The 20359-nt window shown below is 38.1% G+C and overlaps 1 protein-coding gene across 2 annotated transcripts in view; it reads right to left on the reverse strand.

The window, feature by feature from the left end:
* The window catches only part of PLPPR5 (phospholipid phosphatase related 5), a 126561-nt gene that overhangs the window by 67782 nt on the left and 38420 nt on the right, over positions 1–20359 (reverse strand). For both annotated transcript variants that reach the window (XM_032645784.1, XM_032645794.1), the window contains exons 2-3: positions 17734–17866; positions 11646–11896 (exon numbers count right to left, since the gene is read on the reverse strand). In XM_032645784.1, coding sequence (XP_032501675.1) covers positions 11646–11896; positions 17734–17866 — 384 coding nt within the window. The remainder of the gene's footprint in view (positions 1–11645; positions 11897–17733; positions 17867–20359) is intronic.

The raw sequence follows: 20359 nt of genomic DNA on the forward strand, positions 1-20359 counted from the left end.
TGATAGTTAAGTCCCCTTTTCCTAATTAGAATGTGCAAGTGCTGCCAGCAATCCCCAAGCTGGAGTTTGCTGACACCTAAGAAACCCCAGATGTATTAATGGAATGCCACGACATATTTTTCAATATTTCAACGAACCTAACAGAACAGTATATTTACCCATAACAAGCCCACACGCACTAACTAAAATGTCAGTAACTCTTTGCTTTTGGCTGGAACTATATTAAGTCAGGTGGCGACACTGGTGATCTCATGCTGCTGAGTGGTTCTGATATGTCGTGGAATGCACAGGAATTTTTGTGATGTGACCAGAAAACCAGATGCCACTACAAAGCCACAGGTCAATCACCGAATACCCAGATATAAGTGTCACTTACAGAAGCCAGGTAAAATTAAGGTGAAGAGGTAGAGTATCCATGTGTCTTTAACCATTTACTGCTTGTTATTTAATAATTGTATGTGTGCAGTTTTAATAACTATTGTGCAGTTTCAAAGCAGCATATTATAGTTTTATTATTATGGACCATTATTTAATATCTGGGCCTAAGCTGAGATGGGAAAGTGTTAATAGAAAACTTAAAGACATGGAGTTCATGGAGGAGTGGGGGGGAGGGGAAAGGTAAACTATAAAAGGGATCTATGGTAGTGAAAATACTGGAACCCCATGGGTACTTTGCCGATACCTTTCGTACCTTCCCCACCTGTTACCAATAACACATAGCTGAAGGCTGACAGCAGAACCGTCAGTCAGTCGGCTAATATCAGTGGTTGTGGCACAGGTAGTCAAGTAATAGCACAGCAGCCACATTATGAGTGGGTGCTCAGTAAATACTTTTTGATATATTATCTAGTAGAATAAAATTTGCTCATTTGAAATCTAGAGCACAGGGACCTTATACATTTCAGTGTTAAATTACTCCTGAGCAGAGAAGATTTAGAGGAATGGCTTTCTGAGGGCAGCCAGTGAAGACCAATTTGTGAAGGCAGCCCAGAGCTTTTCTTTTAACCCACCCCAATCCTTCTTCTCCAAACACAGTCCCCGACCAGTCAGTCTCATGGAGCCAACTGCTGCAAGTAATAGGCATGCTCCGCCAAATTCCTGTACCCGGGAATGAAGCCCTGCTCGTGCCCTGTGCAGAAGTAGGTAAAACATCACAAAAGGAGGGGTAGACACACCGGTGGGCTGTGTTTATTTAACTCTGGTCTTGGCAGCCTGCAAGCAGCCATTGCTGCACCTGGGACCTTGTGAGCTTATTATAAAAGATGGCCATGTGGGAAGTGACAGTAGGATGATACGAATGATCTGCCAACAACGAGGAGGAGGAAGAGAAGAAAATGATACTTTAGAGCTTTCCACTAATATTCTGGGAAAAGACTGTAGTAAATTGTTTAATGTCCACAAATTCCTCCTTTCCCAGCATATTCAGCTCTTTATAATCTGACTTTACTGTGCCTCCCATCCCTAGGTGGAGACTGTTTCTCCATCCCCATCAATCTGGGCTGGCCTTGTGATGTGCTTGGATCAAGAGAATACAGAGATGGGGATGTTGAACAAGTTTTGGAGCCTATGCCTCAAGATGCCTTACAGCTTGGACCTCTGCCCTTTTGGTAGGCTGCTCTAAGATTCTGTCAGGGAAAACAACCTGTGAGAAAGGCCTCTTGAGAATGACAGAGCCCAGCTATTGGGTCTGTCCCAGCTCAGTCCACCCCCAGCTGACTGGTCAGCTGAATGCGACCCACGAGAGAAGCAAAGAGGATTGACTACCAAGAAAACCACAGGTCGGCCTACAGAGTCCTGAGGATAATAAGTTCTTGTTTTGAGGTTAAGGGTGGTTTTTTTTTTTTTTTTTTTTTTTTGGTGGTACGCGGGCCTCTCACCGCTGTGGCCTCTCCCGTTGTGGAGCACAGGCTCTGGATGCACAGGCTCAGCGGCCATGGCTCACGGGCCCAGCCACTCCGCAGCATGTGGGATCTTCCCGGCCCGGGGCACAAACCCGTGTCCCCTGCATCGGCAGGCAGACTCCCAACCGCTGCGCCACCAGGGAAGCCCCCTAGGGGGTGGTTTTTTACGTGGCAACAGACAGTGGGAAAAGACTAATATTCAATAAATGTAGCTGACCCTTCCCTTTTTTAAAAAAGATTTTCAGAAAATCTAAGGCCAGAATTGGAAGTGACCTAAAGAGACCATTCTACGACTTTTTGTTTCAATGGTTTATGAGGTTAACTGGAAAGTCACCAAATATTATGTCTCATTCTCAACTCTGGAGTTCATTTGACTTTAATCAAACAAAGCTTTATCCATTTTATATGAAAAGAAATACCACACAGCTAAATTTAAATATTATTCTAATGCAACTTAACACTGAATTATAAATTTAATGGTTGAGGGTTAAATAACCTTTAGAATTTTTTCCTGGGAAACCGACAGCATTTGCAAAACTAGGCATAGGATTTTCTTTTTTCCTGAAAGTTCTCAGTAAAGCAAAAGAGAACAACTCTGTGATCAAATTATCTCCAAAGCCTTAATTAAAGTCAGATGCTAAGGGAGAGTTCAAGTTCCTTAATTTTATTTACTAATCCACAAAGAGAAGCAGCAGGAAAATATTCTTCAGTTCTTATTCACATAGTTCCTCCTAGGGCTCATTTATTTTTATTTATGTGTTTACATACATTTATAACACCTTCACCACATTAAACAAATCTCTCTCCCTAAATATAGCACTAAGCCTATTTCCACAGAGAATATTGAGTATATGGCTGTCTTCCCCTATTTACCTACACGTCAAAATTCTGGCAAGTGTTTCATGAGACTGTATTAATTTGAAACACCCCAACATTTCTCTTATATAGTTTCCCCAAGGTGTCTCCAGTGAAGCTGGGAAGAAATATATGTACAGGTTCAAACAGAACAGCAAATCCTGACTACTCCCTCCATCTGCAGTAGGAGTTATATTCAGAGTTGCCATGGCAGCCGCCCACACTTACACACACAAAGGGGTGGTGGAGAAGAGAGAAAAGCAGTTAGCAAAGAACAGAATCTATTGTTAAAAAGACAGCAGTACCCTTCAATGTAATTACAAGCAGGAATGCTGACTTTTAGTCTGAATCACTGTTTAACGATAGAAGAATTCCGAATGCTGGAGTGTTATTAATTTTTTTTTTCTCTAAACATATCTACCATCTGAACCTTTGGTTTTAACTTTATGTATGCTGAAATTATGTAGGACCAGGAGGGAACTCAGCTAACCACACACATATTAGGGCTAATAGGATTTAATGATTCCCTCTCTGGAACATTTAGAATCATTGTAGCCAGGAAAAAGTGTGGTTCTATGGATCCGGGCAAGTTACTTCACTTTCTGAGTGTCCTCATCTGTAAAATGTGCATAATAAGAGTATATACTTCATGAAGTTGTTATGAGGATTCAATAAATTAATACAAATAATCAGTTATTACAATAATAATAATGATAAATAAAGAACAAATTTTAAAACATATAAATAAGAACTAGTAATGTATTAAATAAATTAGTAAATGTAAAGCACTCATGCCTGGCATATAGCAAATGCTCAATAAATGTTTGCTAATAATAGTAATAATTATTATTAAAACATCTCCAAAGGTTTATTACAGATTAGAACAGTATGGCTTATAATTCAGAAGCAATTTAAATAAATGCCTTTAGGTAAGTTGCTAAAAAAAAAAAAAACAAGAAGTTGCTAAAACAAATGCCAGCAGACACACCATTTTGGCAGAATAAAAAGACCAAGTATCTCACTATACTAACACATTCACCACCATTGGCACACTCTGATTACACAGTAAAATCTAACATCTATATCAGTGCTAAGATAACCATGTCACAGTATTTGGGGTCAGAGAGTATTCTAAACTTTGTCTAAAGTCATTGGCTTGATCACATGTGTATATGCAGATACATTTACAACTCATACCCAGATACAAATACAAACATCAGATTTAGGTGTGATGACAATGATTGAAAAGTATTTTATGGCTCCTGATTCACTCAAGTTTTAAATCTTCATATTAAGGCTGAACGTTCCATATTCTAGGAGAGGTGGAACATGCAGTCAACCAATTTAGTGAATAGGAAAGAATACGCATGGCTTAGAAGATTTCATATGAAGTCTAGAAGCACCTTCAAGTGTGTAGCGGAAATCTGGAGACATTAGAGGAACACAGTTGGGAGCAGAGTGAGCGTAAGAAGGAAACTGTAACTGGAAAATTGTGCAGAAGTCAGAAGAGAAAATGGATAGGATGGGATTTGATCCTTAACTATAAAAATTTTCTTGATGGGATTTTTTTTAAAAGTCCAGGTAGTGAAAAGTAACAAAGAGGAGATTGGTTCAAGATGGCAGAGTAGAAGGACGTGCTCTCACTCCCTCTTGCTAGAGCACCGTAATCACAACTAACTGCTGAACAGTCATCGACAGGAAGACACTGGAACTCACCAAAAAAGATACCCCACATCCAAAGACAAAGGAGAAGCCACAGTGAGATGGCAGGAGAGGTGTAATCACAATAAAATCAAATCCCATAACCACTGGGTGGGCGACTCACAAACTGGAGAACACTTTTACCACAGAAGTCCACACACTGGAGTGAAGGTTCTGAGCCCACGTCAGGCTTCACAACCTGGGGGTCCGGCAACGGGAGGAGGAATTCCTAGAGAATCAGACCTTGAAGGCTACCGGGATTTGATTGCAGGACTTTGACAGGACTGGGGGAAACAGAGACTCCACTCTTGGAGGGCACACACAAAGTAGTGTGTGCATTGGGACCCAGGAGAAGAAGCAGTGACCCCATAGGAGACTGAACCAGACCTACCTTCCAGTGTTGGAAGGTCTCCTGCACAGGCCGGGGGGTGGCTGTGTAGCACCATGAGGACAAGGACACTGGCAGCAGAAGTTCTGGGAAGTACTCCTTGGCGTGAGCCCTCCCAGAGTCGGCCATTAGCCCCACCAAAGAGCAGGATAGGCTCCAGTGCTGGGCTGCCTCAGGCCAAACAACCAAAAGGGAGGGAACCCAGCCCCACCCATCAGCAGACAAGCAGATTAAAGTTTTACTTAGTTCTGCCCACCAGAGCAACACCCAGCTCTACCCACCACCAGTCCTTCCCATCAGGAAACTTGCACAAGCCTCTTAGATAGCCTCAATCCTGCAGCCTGTGGAACAAAAACCACATTCACAGAAAGATAGACAAGATGAAAAGGCAGAGGGCGATGTATCAGATGGAGGAACAAGATAAGATCTCAGAAAAACAACCAAATGAAGTGGAGATAGGCAACCTTCCAGAAAAACAATTCAGAATAATGATAGTGAAGATGATCCAGGACCTCAGAAAAAGAATGGAGACAAATATTGAGAAGATACAAAAAGTGTTTAACAAAGACCTAGAAGAATTAAAGAACAAACACCTAGAAGAATTAAAGAACAAAGAAACAGAGATGAACAATACAATAATTGAAATGAAAAACACACTAGAAGGAATCAATAGCAGAATAACTGACGCAGAAGAACAGATAAGTGACCTGGAAGACAGAATGGTGGAATTCACTGCTGTGGAACAGAATAAAGAAAAAATAATAAAAATAAATGAAGACAGCCTAAGAGACCGCTGAGACAACATTAAACGCAACAACATTTGCATTATAGGGGTCCCAGAAGGAGAAGACAGAGAGAAAGGACCCGAGAAAATATTTGACGAGATTATAGATGAAAACTTCCTTGACACGGGAAAGGAAATAGTTAGCCAAGTCCAGGAAGCACAGAGAGTCCCAGGCAGGATAAACCCAAGGAGAAATAGGCCAAGACACATAGTAATCTAACTGACAAAAATTAAAAAGAAAGAAAAATTATTGAAAGCAACAAGGGAAAAATGACAAATAACATACAAGGGAACTCCCATAAGGTTAACAGCTGATTTCTCAGCAGAAACTCTACAAGCCAGAAGGGAGTGGCAGGACATATTTAAAGTGATCGAAGGGAAAAACCTACAACCAAGATTACTCTACCCAGCAAGGATCTCATTCAGATTTGACGGAGAAATCAAAAGCTTTACCGACAAGCAAAAGCTAAGAGAATTCAGCACCACCAAATGAGCTCTCCAACAAATGCTAAAGGAACTTCTCTAAGTGGGAAACACAAGAGCAGAATAGGACCTACAAAAAAACCCAGAACAATTAAGAAAATGGTCATAGGAACATACATAGTGATAATTACCTTAAACGTGAATGGATTAAATGCTCCAACCAAAAGACACAGGCTGGCTGAATGAATACAGAAACTAAACCCATATATATGCTGTTTACAAGAGACCCACTTCAGACCTAGGGACACATACAGACTGAAAGTGAGGGGATGGAAAAAGATATTCCATGCAAATGGAAATCAAAAGACAGCTGGAGTAGCAATACTCATATCAGATAAAATAGACTTTAAAATAGAGAATGTTACAAGACACAAGGAAGGCCACTACATAATGATCAAGGGATCAATCCAAGAAGATATAACAATTATAAATATATATGCACCCAACATAGGAGAACCTCAATACATAAAGCAACTGCTAACAGCTCTAAAAGAGGAAATCAACAGTAACACAGTAATAGTGGGGGACTTTAACACCTCACTTACACCAATGGACAGATCATCGAAACAGAAAATTAATAAGGAAACACAAGCTATAAATGACACAATAGACCAGCTAGATTTAATTGATATTTATAGGACATTCCACCCAAAAAGAGCAGATTACACTTTCTTCATGGAACATTCTCCAGGATAGATCACATCTTGGGTCACAAATCAAACCGCACTAAATTTAAGAAAATTGAAATCATATCAATCATGTTTTCTGACCACAACACAATGAGATTAGAAATCAATTACAGGGAAAAAAAGTTAAAAAACACAAACACATGGAGACTAAACAATACGTTACTAAATAACCAAGAGATCACTGAAGAAATCAGAGGAAATCAAAAAATACCTAGAGACAAATTACAATGAAAACACGATGATCCAAAACCTATGGGATGCAGCAAAAGCAGTTCTAAGAGGGAAGTTTATAGTAATGCAAGCCTACCTCAAGAAACAAGAAAAATCTCAAATAAACAATCTAACCTTACACCTAAAGGAACTAGAGAATGAAGAACAAACAAAACCCAAAGTTAGCAGAAGGAAAGAAATCATAAATATCAGAGCAGAAATAAATGAAACGGAAACAAAGAAAACAATAGCAAAGATCAATAAACCTAAAAGCTGGTTCTTTGAGAAGATAAACAAAATTGAGAAACCATTAGCCAGATGCATCAAGAAAAAGAGGGAGAAGACTCAAACCAATAAAATTAGAAATGAAAAAGGAGAAGTTACAACACACACTGCAGAAATACAAACCACCCTGAGACTACTACAAGCGACTCTATGCCAATAAAATGGACAACCTGGAAGAAACAGACAAATTCTTAGAAAGGTATAACCTTCCAAGACTGAACCAGGAAGAAATAGAAAATATGAACAGACCAATCATAAGTAATGAAACTGAAACAGTGATTAAAAATCTTCCAACAAACAAAAGTCCAGGACCAGATGGCTTCACGGGTGAATTCTATTAAACATTTAGAGAAGAGCTAACACCCATCCTTCTCAAACTCTTCCATAAAACTGCAGAGGAAAGAACACTCCCAAACTCATTCTATGATGCCACCATCACCCTGATACCAAAACCAGACAAAGCTACTACAAAAGAAGAAAATTACAGACTAATATCACTGATGAATATAGATGCAAAAATCCTCAACAAAATACTAGCAAACAGAATCCAACAACACATAAAAGAATCATACACAATGATCAAGTGGGATTTATCCCAGGGATGCAAGGATTCTTCAATATACGCAAATCAATCAATGTGATACACCATATTACCAAATTGAAGAATGAAAACCATCTGATCATCTCAATAGATGCAGAAAAAGATTTTGACAAAATTCAACACCCATTTATGATAATAACTCTCCAGAAAGTGGGCAGAGAGGGAACCTACCTCAACATAATAAAGGCCATATATAACAAACCCACAGCAAACATCATTCTCAATGGTGAAAAACTGAAAGCATTTCCTCTAAGATCAGGAACAAGACAAGGATGTCTCACCACGATTATTCAACATAGCTTTGGAAGTCCTGGCCACGGCAATCAGAGAAGAAAAAACAATAAAAGGAATACAAATTAGAAAAGAAGAAGTAAAACTGTCACTGTTTGCAGATGACATGATACTATACATAGAGAACCCTAAAAATGCCACCAGAAAACTACTAGAGCTAATCAATGAATTTGGTAAAGCTGCAGGATACAAAATTAACGCACAGAAATATCTTGCTTTTCTATACACTAATAATGAAAAATCTGAAAGAGAAATTAAGGAAACACTCCCATTTACCACTGCAACAAAAATAATAAAATACCTAGGAATAAACCTACCTAGGGAGACAAAAGACCTGTATGCAGAAAACTATAAGACACTGATGAAAGAAATTAAAGATGATACCAACAGATGGAGAGATATACTATGTTCTTGGATTGGAAGAATCAATACTGTGAAAATGATTATACTACCCAAAGCAATCTACAGATTCAATGCAATCCCTATGAACTTACCAGTGGCATTTTTTACAGAAGTAGAATAGAAAGTCTTAAAATTTGTATGGAGACACAAAAGACCCCAAATAGCCAAAGCAGCCCTGAGGGAAAAAACAGAGGTGGAGGAATCAGACTTCCTGACTTGAGACTATACTACAAAGCTACAGTAATCAAGACAATATGGTACTGGCACAAAAATAGAAATATAGATCAGTGGAACCGGATAGAAAGTGCGGAGATGAACCCATGCACCTATGTCAACTAATCTATGACAAAGGAGGCAAGGATATACAATGGAGAAAAGACGGTCTCTTCAACAAGTGGTGCTGGGAAAACTAGACAGGTACATGTAAAAGAATGAACTTACAACACTCCCTCACACTATACACAAAAATAAACTCAAAATGGATTAGAGACCTAAATGTAAGACCAGACACTATAAAACTCTTGGAGGGAAACACAGGAAGAACACTCTTTGACATAAATCACAGCAATATCTTTTTTGATCCACCTCCTAAAGTAATAGAAATAAAAACAAAAATAAACAAATGGAACCTAATGATACTTAAAAGCTTTTTCACAGCAAAGGAAACCATAAACAAGACAAAAGACAATGCTCAGAATGTGAGAAAATATTTGCAAATGAATCAACAAAGGATTAATCTCCAAAATATATAAACAGCACATGCAGCTCAATATTAAGAAAACAAACAATCCAATCAAAAAATGGGCAGAAGACATAAATAGACATTTCTCCAAAGAGGACATACAGATGGCCAAGGAGCACATGAAAAGCTGTTCAACATCAATAATTATTAGAGAAGTGCCAATCAAAACTACAATGAGGTATCACCTCACACCAGTTAGAATGGGCATCATCAGAAAATCTACAAGCAACAAATGCTGGAGAGGGTGTGGAGAAAAGGGAACCCTCTTGCACTGTTGGAGGGAATGTAAGTTGATACAGCCACTATGGGGAACAGTATGGAAGTTCCTTAAAAAACTAAAAATACAATTACCATATGACCCAGCAATCCCACTACTGGGCATATACCCAGAGAAAACCATAATTCAAAAAGACACATGCACCCCAATGTTCCCTGCAGCACTATTTACAATAGCCCGGTCATGGAAGCAACCTAAATGCCCATCAACAGACGAATGGATAAAGACAATGTGGTACATATGTACAATGGAATATTAGCCATAAAACGGAATGAAAGTGGGTCATTTGTAGACACGTGGATGGATCTAGAGACTGTCATACGGAGTGAAGCAAGTCAGAAAGAGAAAAACAAATATCATATACTAATGCAGGACCTAGGAAAATGGTACAGATGAACCGGTTTGCAGGGCAGAAACAGAGACACAGATGTAGAGAACAAACGTATGGACACCAAGGGGGGAAAGCGGCGGGGGGTGGGCGTGGTGGTGGGATGAATTGGGAGATTGGGATTGACATGTATACACTGATGTGTATAAAATGGATGACTAATAAGAACCTGCTGTACATTAAAAAAAAAATTAAATTAAATTAAAAAAAAAAAAGTCCAGGTAGTGAGTGGTAGATTAGCTTGGATTAAAAACTTTTAAAATGTTAAAATGCACACACCCTGGGCTTCCCTGGTGGCACAGTGGCTGGGAGTCTGCCTGCCGATGCGGGGGACACGGGTTCGTGCCCCGGTCCAGGAGGATGCCACGTGCCGCGGAGCGGCTGGGCCCGTGAGCCATGGCTGCTGAGCCTGTGTGTCCGGAGCCTGTGCTCCGCAGTGGGAGAGGCCGCGGCAGTGGGAGGCCCGCGTACCGCAAAAACAAACAAACAACAAAAAAAAAAATGCACACACCCTTATGACCTCCAAAATTACCGTGCCATCGTGAATGTTATGTATGATGCCATAGTTCCTCTCTTAAATTGTCCTTTCTTTAGTAACCTTTATTTCCAATCTCAAGTAGAAGTATCACAGCAGATATTCTCTCTTTTAGAGATAAACTGACAAGATTGCATCAGGAGCGTTAGAAACATTTCCATAATCAAATAGCTCGTTGAAGGTAAAAATAATTCTGCGTTTTGTCAAGTAATCAGAAATTATCAAATTTGTTTTCAAATTGGTCCTGAGGTCTCATCAATGAGCTGAAATCAGAAGTAGTTATTGGCATTGTTGGACAGGAGAACTCCGAAAGGAAAAATTTTCTGCACTTTTTATTGTACCTATGGAAAAGCCTTCAAAGCACACTTTTGGGAGTTCAACCTTATAGCTGGCAAGGCACATTCTGGTGATAGAGGGAAAGACTGATGGATATAAATACTGGGGTCAAGAGCTGCCTGCCAAGGCTGCCCTTCTTTGTACTCCTGCCTGTCATTAATGCATTCAGCTTTGACCACTTACTTCCACCTAAATGTCCTAAGATAGCAGCACTTAGGGCCTGGCTCCTACCACTAAAATGATGACAAATACTCAAGAATAAAGAAAATATATATGATTTTTAAGGGCATTTTGGTTAGTTCTATGAGAAAATATTAAAACACTCATTGAGATATTAAGATGATATAGTTACCAATAACAAAAGAACTTTCTGGAAAAAGAGTGCCTCTTTCCCCACCTTCACCAGAGAACATTAGAACTTGAGTAGGTGGCTAAGAGGCCTGGGTAGTTCTCTTACTTGCACTATTACAAGTTTATGGCAACTGCTATAGGACAAATTTGTTTCCATTAAGCCCTATTTAATAATAAAGACAAACATATTCTCAAATGGAAATGCTAATGGCTATATTTTTTAATACAACCAAATACCCACACATAATCTCACGAGAGTCAACTGACTTAATTTTATTCACAGTACAAACAGCTATCATTAAAAATAAATTAAATGTCCTGCAGAAAGCTGTTACTGTGACTTCCATTATGGCAGGGAGAAATAATTTCTGCTTTGGGAGAATTACCAGAAAGACAAACTAAGAATGGTTTCTAATTCTTACTTACTGTCAGATACATAGCTGCATAGACACTGAGAGCCGCTTCTTTGGATGGAAATGTTTTCCTTGCTCTCATGATGAGATCCGGGTTGCCCGTGCAGGCCTCTTCCCCACTGATGAACTGCGTATACTGCTGACACCCAAGTGCCGTGTAGTTGGGTTTACACAGGGCGAGAAAATGTGGAGCCAGATTTCCTGTAACTACTTGTCCGGCATTTACAAAGATGTCTGTAGCAAACAGTCCAAACGTATAAATTCCTGAGGAAGAAAACACACCATTTTAACTTTTTGGTTTATTGTGGTTCAATTTACAATACACCAAGATGGAAATATTTTAGAAACTATAATATAGTTCCTACATACATACATATATATATATATATATATATATATATATATATATATATATACACAGTTCCTTCCATTTCACTCCCTCCAGCTCCTCCCTTTGCTTTCTGAAGTAGTGGGAGTGTTAAATTATTTAACATATTGAGCTGTCTACCACTGGCTACATTTTTATGCACGGCAGGTTTATAAGACATATGATAAAAGAAGAAAATATATTCTAAGGCTGTGTTTGGATAATGAGATTTTTTAAATGGAGATGTGTTTCCCTTGAGAGGGTTCAGTCTATCACCTTCTGCTAATGTTAGTAATCTTTATTTTTTCCCTATTTTTGAATTTTTTTTTTAATCTTACTAACATTAAGCAGAGCACTCATCTCCCTTTGATTATGCCTCTTAAGCTCATTCAAACTGATATTAACTCAGCTGGAGGTGCCAATTAGCAGCAAAATCCAATGCCATCAGTCTTCATTTAAATACCATGGAAAATCTTAAGTAAAGCAGAATGTTTTCAGATTAATCTCTATATCGCCATCAGAAACACATTTTTTAAAGTCATATAACAGCTAAGTCCCGCCTTATCTTTTATGGCTTGAGTTTCAATTTATCAAATTTGGGACAATTTAGTAAATAATAAAGCAATTAGATTATAATGTTTAAATTATCTTCACAGTAGTAAAATTTATTTACTTTGTTTACCTGAAGGTATAAAATTAAGTACATAAATTTTTCCCCTTTTGTAAGGAACACGCCAATTTACTCAAATACCAAAAATAGTTTCTAAATTCAATGTCATTGGTCATTATTGCCAAAACTTATCTTTCTACTTAGATAGGATAGGCAAAATAAATTCTTTGGCAGCATTGTCAACAAACTTACAGATACAATCTGCAAGGATGTGGTATTGATGTAAAGAAATCCGTTCTTTTATAATTTTGGGTAATAAAATCCATCAGGACATTTTAAAACTATGCCAAAATAATACTTCCCAAACAGTCGGCTCATTAAAAAGTCATAAAATTCTATTATGATAATTAGATGCTTTTTTTTCTTTGTCATATATTTCTGGAGTGTTTGTTTCCTAAGCCTTTATATAATTATTGGCAGTTGTGTTGCAACTCACCAGGATCAAATAATTTTCCAGGATTAGATACATGACTATCCTTTTCATTTTCCAAATATTATGTAACATTATGCAAGGTTCTTGCAACCAAACCTGCACATAGCAAAACTCTATGTGCATACAAACCACCATGAACCAAAGACCTTAGTTCTCTATTGAAAAAACTTACAAGGAAGCAATGAAAAGCTTTCTTTACATCTTACCAGTATTCCATGAGCCATACAAGTAAATGATACTTAAATCAGAAATCTGGCATAAGCAGAGAAATGGAAAAGAACAAAGCTCAATAAAATGTTACTGCATATACTATCTCTTTCCAAATCTCATGGTCTAGCATGGCAATATAAATGGCAAGTCTTCACCTCTTTTCTCTTGAAACCTAGGCTAAGAAGTACTCATTTTATTTAACCAAACCATTCTTTTTATCTGGTACAATAAGTTTTCCTGTTTAAAATACAGAGGAATGTGTGATAAGGATGTGGAAATGTCTCTTGATACTTGTAAAGTTCCCAAATGTGCTTTAGAATTAAAATAGTGCATCAGGCCCAAGGCCAATATTGAAGTTAACTACAAAGATACTTATTAAAGTGAGATCTCACGAGTGTATCCACTGTGCTGACCTCCAGAATAAAGTCGCTATGAAGAGTGATGTCTTATTATGCAGTAATGCTTTGCGCACAAGCTTCCATTTTATTATAACAAACTAGAAACATCCAAATCATGATAAACAAGGAAACAAGAAACAAACCAAGCACTCCTAAATATTTTATAAAATCATATAAGAAGTAAGAAACATGCAGAGACTTAAAAGCACACTTTACTGTGTGTCATTCAGGCGGACTTCGTTTTACTGAGGTTCGCTTTATTGGGCTTCGCAGAGAGTGCATTTTTTTTACAAATGGAAGGTTTGTGGCAACCCTGTGTTGAGCAACACTATTGGCACCATTTTTCCAATAACATTTGCTCACTCTGTGTGTCTATGTCACATTTCAGAAATTCTCCCAATATTTCAAAGTTTTTCATTATGATTATATTTGTTATTGGTGATCTGTGAACAGCGATCTTTGATGTTACTATGGTAATTGTTTTGGGGCAGCACAACTGCACCCATACAAGGCAGTGAATTTAACTGATAAATGTGTGTACACTGACTGCTCCACCAACCAGCCATTCCCCTATATTTCTCTCCCTCTCCTCAGGACCCCCTATTCCCTAAGACACAACATTATTGAAATTAGCCATTAAAAATCCTACAATAGCCTCTAAGTGTACGAGTGAAAGGAAGAGTCACACATCTCTTAATCAAAAGCTAGAAATGATGAAGCTTAGTTGAAAGCTGAGATAGGCTGAAAGCTAAGTCTCTTGTGCTAAACAGTCAGCCAAGTTGCAAACGCAAAGGAAAAGTTCTTAAAGGATGATAAGAAAGCGGAACAGCCTTACTGCTGATATGGAGCAAGTTTTAGTGGTCTGGATAGAAGATCAAACCAGCCATAATATTCCCTTAAACCAAAGCCTAATCCAGAGCAAGGCCCTAACTCTCTTCAATTCTATAAAAGTTGAGAGAGGTCTTCCCTGGTGGCACAGTGATTAAGAGTCCGCCTGCCGATGCATGGGACACGGGTTCGTGCCCTGGTCCGGGAGGATCCCACATGCCGCGGAGCGGCTGGGCCTGTGAGCCATGGCCGCTGAGCCTGTGCGTCCAGAGCCTGTGCTCCGCAACGGGAGAGGCCACAACAGTGAGAGGCCCACGTACCGCAAAAAAAAAAAAAAAAAAAAAAGTTAAGAGAGGTGAGGAAGCTACAGAAGAAAAGTTTGAAGCTAGCAGGGGATGATTCATGAGGTTTAAGGAAATAAGTCATCTCCATATCAGGAAAGTAGAAAGTGAAGCAGCAACTGTTGATATAGAAGTTGCAGCAAGCTATCCAGAAGATCTAGCTAAGATCATTACTGAAGGTATCTACACTAAACAACAAATTTTCAATGTAGACAAAACAACCTGCTATTGGAAGAGGATGCCATCAAGGACTTTCAGATCTAAGGAGAAGAAAATGCCTGGCTCTAAAGCTTCAAAAGACAGGCTGACTCTCTTCCTTGGGGCTTATGCAGCTGGTGATTTTAAGGTGAAGCCAGTGCTCACCTACTATTCTGTAAAGCCTAGGGCCCTTAAGAGTTATGCTAAATATACTCTGCCTTTTCTCAATAAATGGAACAGCAAAGCCTGGATGACAGCATTATCTGTTTACAACATGATTTACTAAATATTTTAAGACCACTGTTGAGACCTACTGCTCAGAAAAAAAAAATTCGTTTCAAAATATTACTGCTCATTGACAACGCACCTGGCCACCCAAGAGCTCTGATGGAGATGTACAATGAGATTAATGTTGTTTTCATGCCTGCTGACACAACATTCATTCTGCAGGTCATGAGGAGTAATTCAGATTTTCAAGTCTCACTATTTAAGAAATACATTTCATAAGTCTGTAGCTGCCATAGATAGGGGTTCCTCTGATGGATCTGGGCAAAGTTAACTGAAAACCTTCTGGAGAGGATTCACCATTCTAGATGCCATTAAGAACATTCATGATTCATGGGAAGAGGTCAAAATATTAACATTAAACAGGAGCTTGAAAAAAGGTGATTCAATCCTCATGGATGACTTGGAGGGGTTCAAGACTTCAGTGGAGGAGGTCACTGAAGATGTGGTAGAAATAGGAAAAGAATTAGAAATAGAAGTGAAGCTTGAAGATGTGACTGAATCACTGCAATCTCATGATAAAACTTGAATGGATGAGGATTTGCTTCTGTGGATGAGGAAAGAAAGTGGTTTCTTGAGATGGAATCTAATCCTGGTGAAGGTGCTGTGAAGACTGTTGAAATGACAACAAAGGATTTAGAATCTTTCATAAACTTAGTTGATAAAGCAGCAGCAAGGTTTGAGAGGATTGACTACCATTTCTAAAGAAGCTCTACCATGGGTAAAAAGCTATCAAACAGCATTGCATGCTACAAAGAAATCGTTCGTAAAAGGAAGACTCAATCACTGTGGCTAACTTCATTGTTGTCCTATTTTAAGAAGTTTCCACAGCCACCCCAACCTTCAGATGCTACCACCCTGATCAGTCAGCAGCCGTCAACGTTGAGGCAAGACCCTCCACCAGCAAAAAGATTACAACTCATTAAAGGCTCAGGTGATGATTAGCATTTTTTAGTGATTTTAATTTTTAAAAGTATTTTTAATTAAGGTATGTATTTTTTTAAGACATAATGCTATTGCACACTTAACAGACTACAATAGAGTGTACACGTAACTTCTATATGCACTGGGAAACCAAAAACTTCATGTGACTTGCTTTATTGCCATATTCGCTTTATCGTAGTGGTCTAGAACTGAGCTCAAATATCTTGGAGGTATGCCTGTATATTCTTTAGAAATATGTGCGTAAATGAATAAAAATATTTTACTTAAGTAGGCATAATATAATTTAACAATATTTAGGAAGGTTCAACTTCATCAAAATACTTTAGCTCTGAGTATATTATTGTTTATTTTGTTATTAAATGTTTCTCATGCAAAGATTAAATGGGTCAAGAACACAGTATTGATGCATGTGAAAAATATAACTTTAAAAGTTTCATATAAAAGCTATCCCTTCAACTGTATAAATGAGGGCTGTGGGGATGTATAAGTTGACGGCAATAAAATGAACAGTCTTAGATATGAAGACCTTTCGGCTCCAGAGAGATTTAAAGGCATGATGACATTTGATTAGTCTTTAGTGGGTTTATATATAGATTAGGTGAGCTATGCATATCTCCAAAGTCTTCATCTTGTTCCCATCAATATGAGAAATATATCGAAGGGTTACAGTATCCGTAATCTTAATACTGATCAGAATTTATCTTAAATGTTATTTAGTATATATAGATGCACTTTTTCTTATTTGATAAAGCCAGGAAATAATAATCTATATTAAGTTTTATTGTTTCAGTTAAAGAAAACCTGTCTTGGCCACGTGTCTTTTGAATTGAGATGATTTTCAGTAATTCGTCAATGTTCATATCATTAGTGCTAGAATTTGAGATTTAAAGGATCAGTAAATCTTGTCCCCTAATAAAATCACCAATTTTTGTAAAAAATGGTTTTTGTACCATTTTTTTGTAAAAAAAAAAAAAAACACCCCAGAAGTAGTTCATGGAGTGCTACTTATGATAATTAACAAATACAGCATTTCTTTTATTTGTCCAGCTATTTTGCTTGTCCTTCATGATGTTCGATAACCAACCTAGATTATCATTTCTAGCTAAGCGTTGTTTCTGAAATTTAATAAACATAGTAAATCATTTCTTTAAATTACGTAATTTTTAGTTTCTTTTAGAATTTAAATATCCAAGTTTGGTGGGATTTGTTTTTCTTAAAATAATATGGAAATGACACCACGAAATGGAGTTTTGCAAAACAGGAGAGAAAATAGTATGCAGTATTTATTTTTAAAAACCAAATTGAAACATTTCAAAGAAAATATAATCTAATATTCGAATACAGTTAATATGCTGGTCATTTTAAAGGTTGGCTTATACATAAACATTGTTTCAGCAACAATAAAAACAATTCAATGAACACATACCAAGAAATCGCACAGTTCTCCTCACCAGTGGGTTTATATAGCAACAGTCTCCAGTTAAAATAGTTTTCTCCTGGTTTTCAAAATCCCTTGTGGCCAGTTGTAGGCAAAACACAGCAGTTTCTCCAACTATTATCTTCCAAGGAAATAAAAGATTAAAGAACATTAGAATTTAACCAGTATAAATGTAGAATATCTTAATTTTTAAAAAATGCAAAAAGAGGACTTCCTTTGAGTGGTAATAATCTCAATATAAACCTGAACCATATTTGGGTAACCAGACCCTTTTTTTTTTTTTTTTTTTTTTTGTGGTACGTGGGTCTCTCCCGTTGCGGAGCACAGGCTCTGGACGCGCAGGCTCAGTGGCCATGGCTCACGGGCCCAGCCGCTCCGCGGCATGTGGGATCTTCCTGGACCGGGGCACGAACCCGTGTCCCCTGCATAGGCAGGCGGACTCCCAACCACTGCGCCACCAGGGAAGCCCCAGACCCTTTTATTATAACCTTATCCCTATATATATAAAACCCGTATTTCCCTCAATTCAAAAAGTATTAAACTGATAAATTATGAATAAAAACAGACTATAACAGTTTTGCTTTCTAAAAGACTTCATTAGAAGTGAAATATATGAAAGATCTTTGCTTTAAGGATGCACTCATTTTTTATCTGTAATTGAATTTCAAGTTTCATTTTTAAGTGATTATGTCTCATTTAAATTTGACTCTGCATATCAGAACAAATCTCAATGAAAATAATCTTGGGACTTCCCTGGTCGTCCAGCGGTTAAGACTCCACACTCCCAATGCAGCGGGCCCAGGTTCGATCCCTGGTCAAGGAACTAGATCCCACATGCTTCAACTAAGAGCCCGCAGGCTGCAACTAAAAGATCCCGCATGCCGCAACTAAAGATCCCGTACGCCGCAACGAAGACCCGGTGCAAACAAATAAAAAATAACTAACTAACTAAATAAATATTTTTTTAAAAAAAGAATGCTTTTATTTAAAAAAAAAAGAATCTTGAAAGGATCTAATATAAATATACTAATATAAAATTATATTAATACTTTTATAACAAGAAAATATAATCAAAATAGTATCATTATTCTATTCTGGGACATTATTAAGAATTGTAATCACTAATATATTCTTTATACTTTAGTATACATATGTCATTTTAATCGTCATAAAAACTACATGAAACAGAGAATATTATCATACCTCTTTGACAAGGGAAAAAAAAACAAGACTTGGAACTCAAATGAATTGTCAAAGGCCACAGAGCTAGTGAGGAGAAAAATTAGGTTCTGATACAGATTCTTTACTCAACTATGTGATTTATGAAAGGACCTGGCTACCTTCCACTGGTGTTTGTACCATTTCATTAGTTTTTATACATGGTCTTTAAAATCACCCATCAGGGTATTAGAACAAGTGTCATATGTCATAATACCATTTTACAGATGAGGAAATGAAAGCTTGAGGAGGTTAAATAATTTGCTCCCCATAAGGCCAGTCAGAAGCCAAGCAGAAATTTCTGACTCAGCCCTAGATCTTCTGACTCTATTTAACACCACAACCACACTAGAAATAAGATTATGAGAAAAGAAACTGGAGCCAATAGCATGTCTCCTAATTTGTCATTGTTTAGGTTAGTTTTTAGGTCATCTTATCAAGGTTAAATAACGCACTATATAGGGAGTCCCTGACATCCACTGGAGAAGTGATTTTGGGGTCTTTGTGAAAAGATATACCTACGATTACCAGATATTCAAAATTATGAGTGGGAGGTAGAGAAGGAGATCACAGGAGACTAATTTTATCCCAATATGTGCAACAGATTATGAGGCATCTCTTAATTTTTATCCTTCCTTCTACCTCCTTTTCCTCTACTATATTTCTTCTTCCCAGTATGTGAGGGTTCAAAGTTTAACCAAAGATGTTGAGCTGAATTACTTTAAAGGAATCTAGCCTTGCCTATCTGGTAAGGTGGAATTGAATTAGGAAAGGCTAGAGTCTATAGCTTTCCAAATCCTCCTGAACTTTTTAACTTTGGCAAAGTCGAGCAGGTCAGCATGAACAGGCACAACAGGTATTTTTTTATGGGTTCATCAGCTGCCACCAGGGTCCTAGGAGAAACTGACAAATAGACAAGCTGTGTGCCTGACACCTTCTTATCTCCCATTCTGAATCACTCTTTCCTTCCTCACCCTACCTTCCTCTCTGCTGCTCCTTGAAAGAAGTTACTTTCTGAGTTCTCAGTTCCAACTTTGTCCAGGTCTGTTTTACCCCAGAACGTTCCAAATTCTAACATTCTATCATCCACTTCACATCATGAGCTGACTGATGCCCCCCGATTCTGCCCTCTGAGCCTTCTCTTCCCCACAGCAGGTATCATGGGGTCTCCACTCCCGGGTTGGCTCCACCCCACAGTACACTGAACCCACAACTCAGTCTGTTAACACACTAAACCCCCTAGACTGTAGTAGATACCCAAGAATTCTTACTGAATGCATGAATGAGTCCCATCCTCAATAGATCAGAAGATCTTAGTCTGCCTCTGACCTTTTACCTGACACCTAATAACCACCTTTTTCTGCCTTGTTCTTGTGAGGAAGGCTCTACCCTCTAC

This window comes from Phocoena sinus, chromosome 1 (genome assembly GCF_008692025.1).
Source record: "Phocoena sinus isolate mPhoSin1 chromosome 1, mPhoSin1.pri, whole genome shotgun sequence".
NCBI lineage: Eukaryota > Metazoa > Chordata > Mammalia > Artiodactyla > Phocoenidae > Phocoena > Phocoena sinus.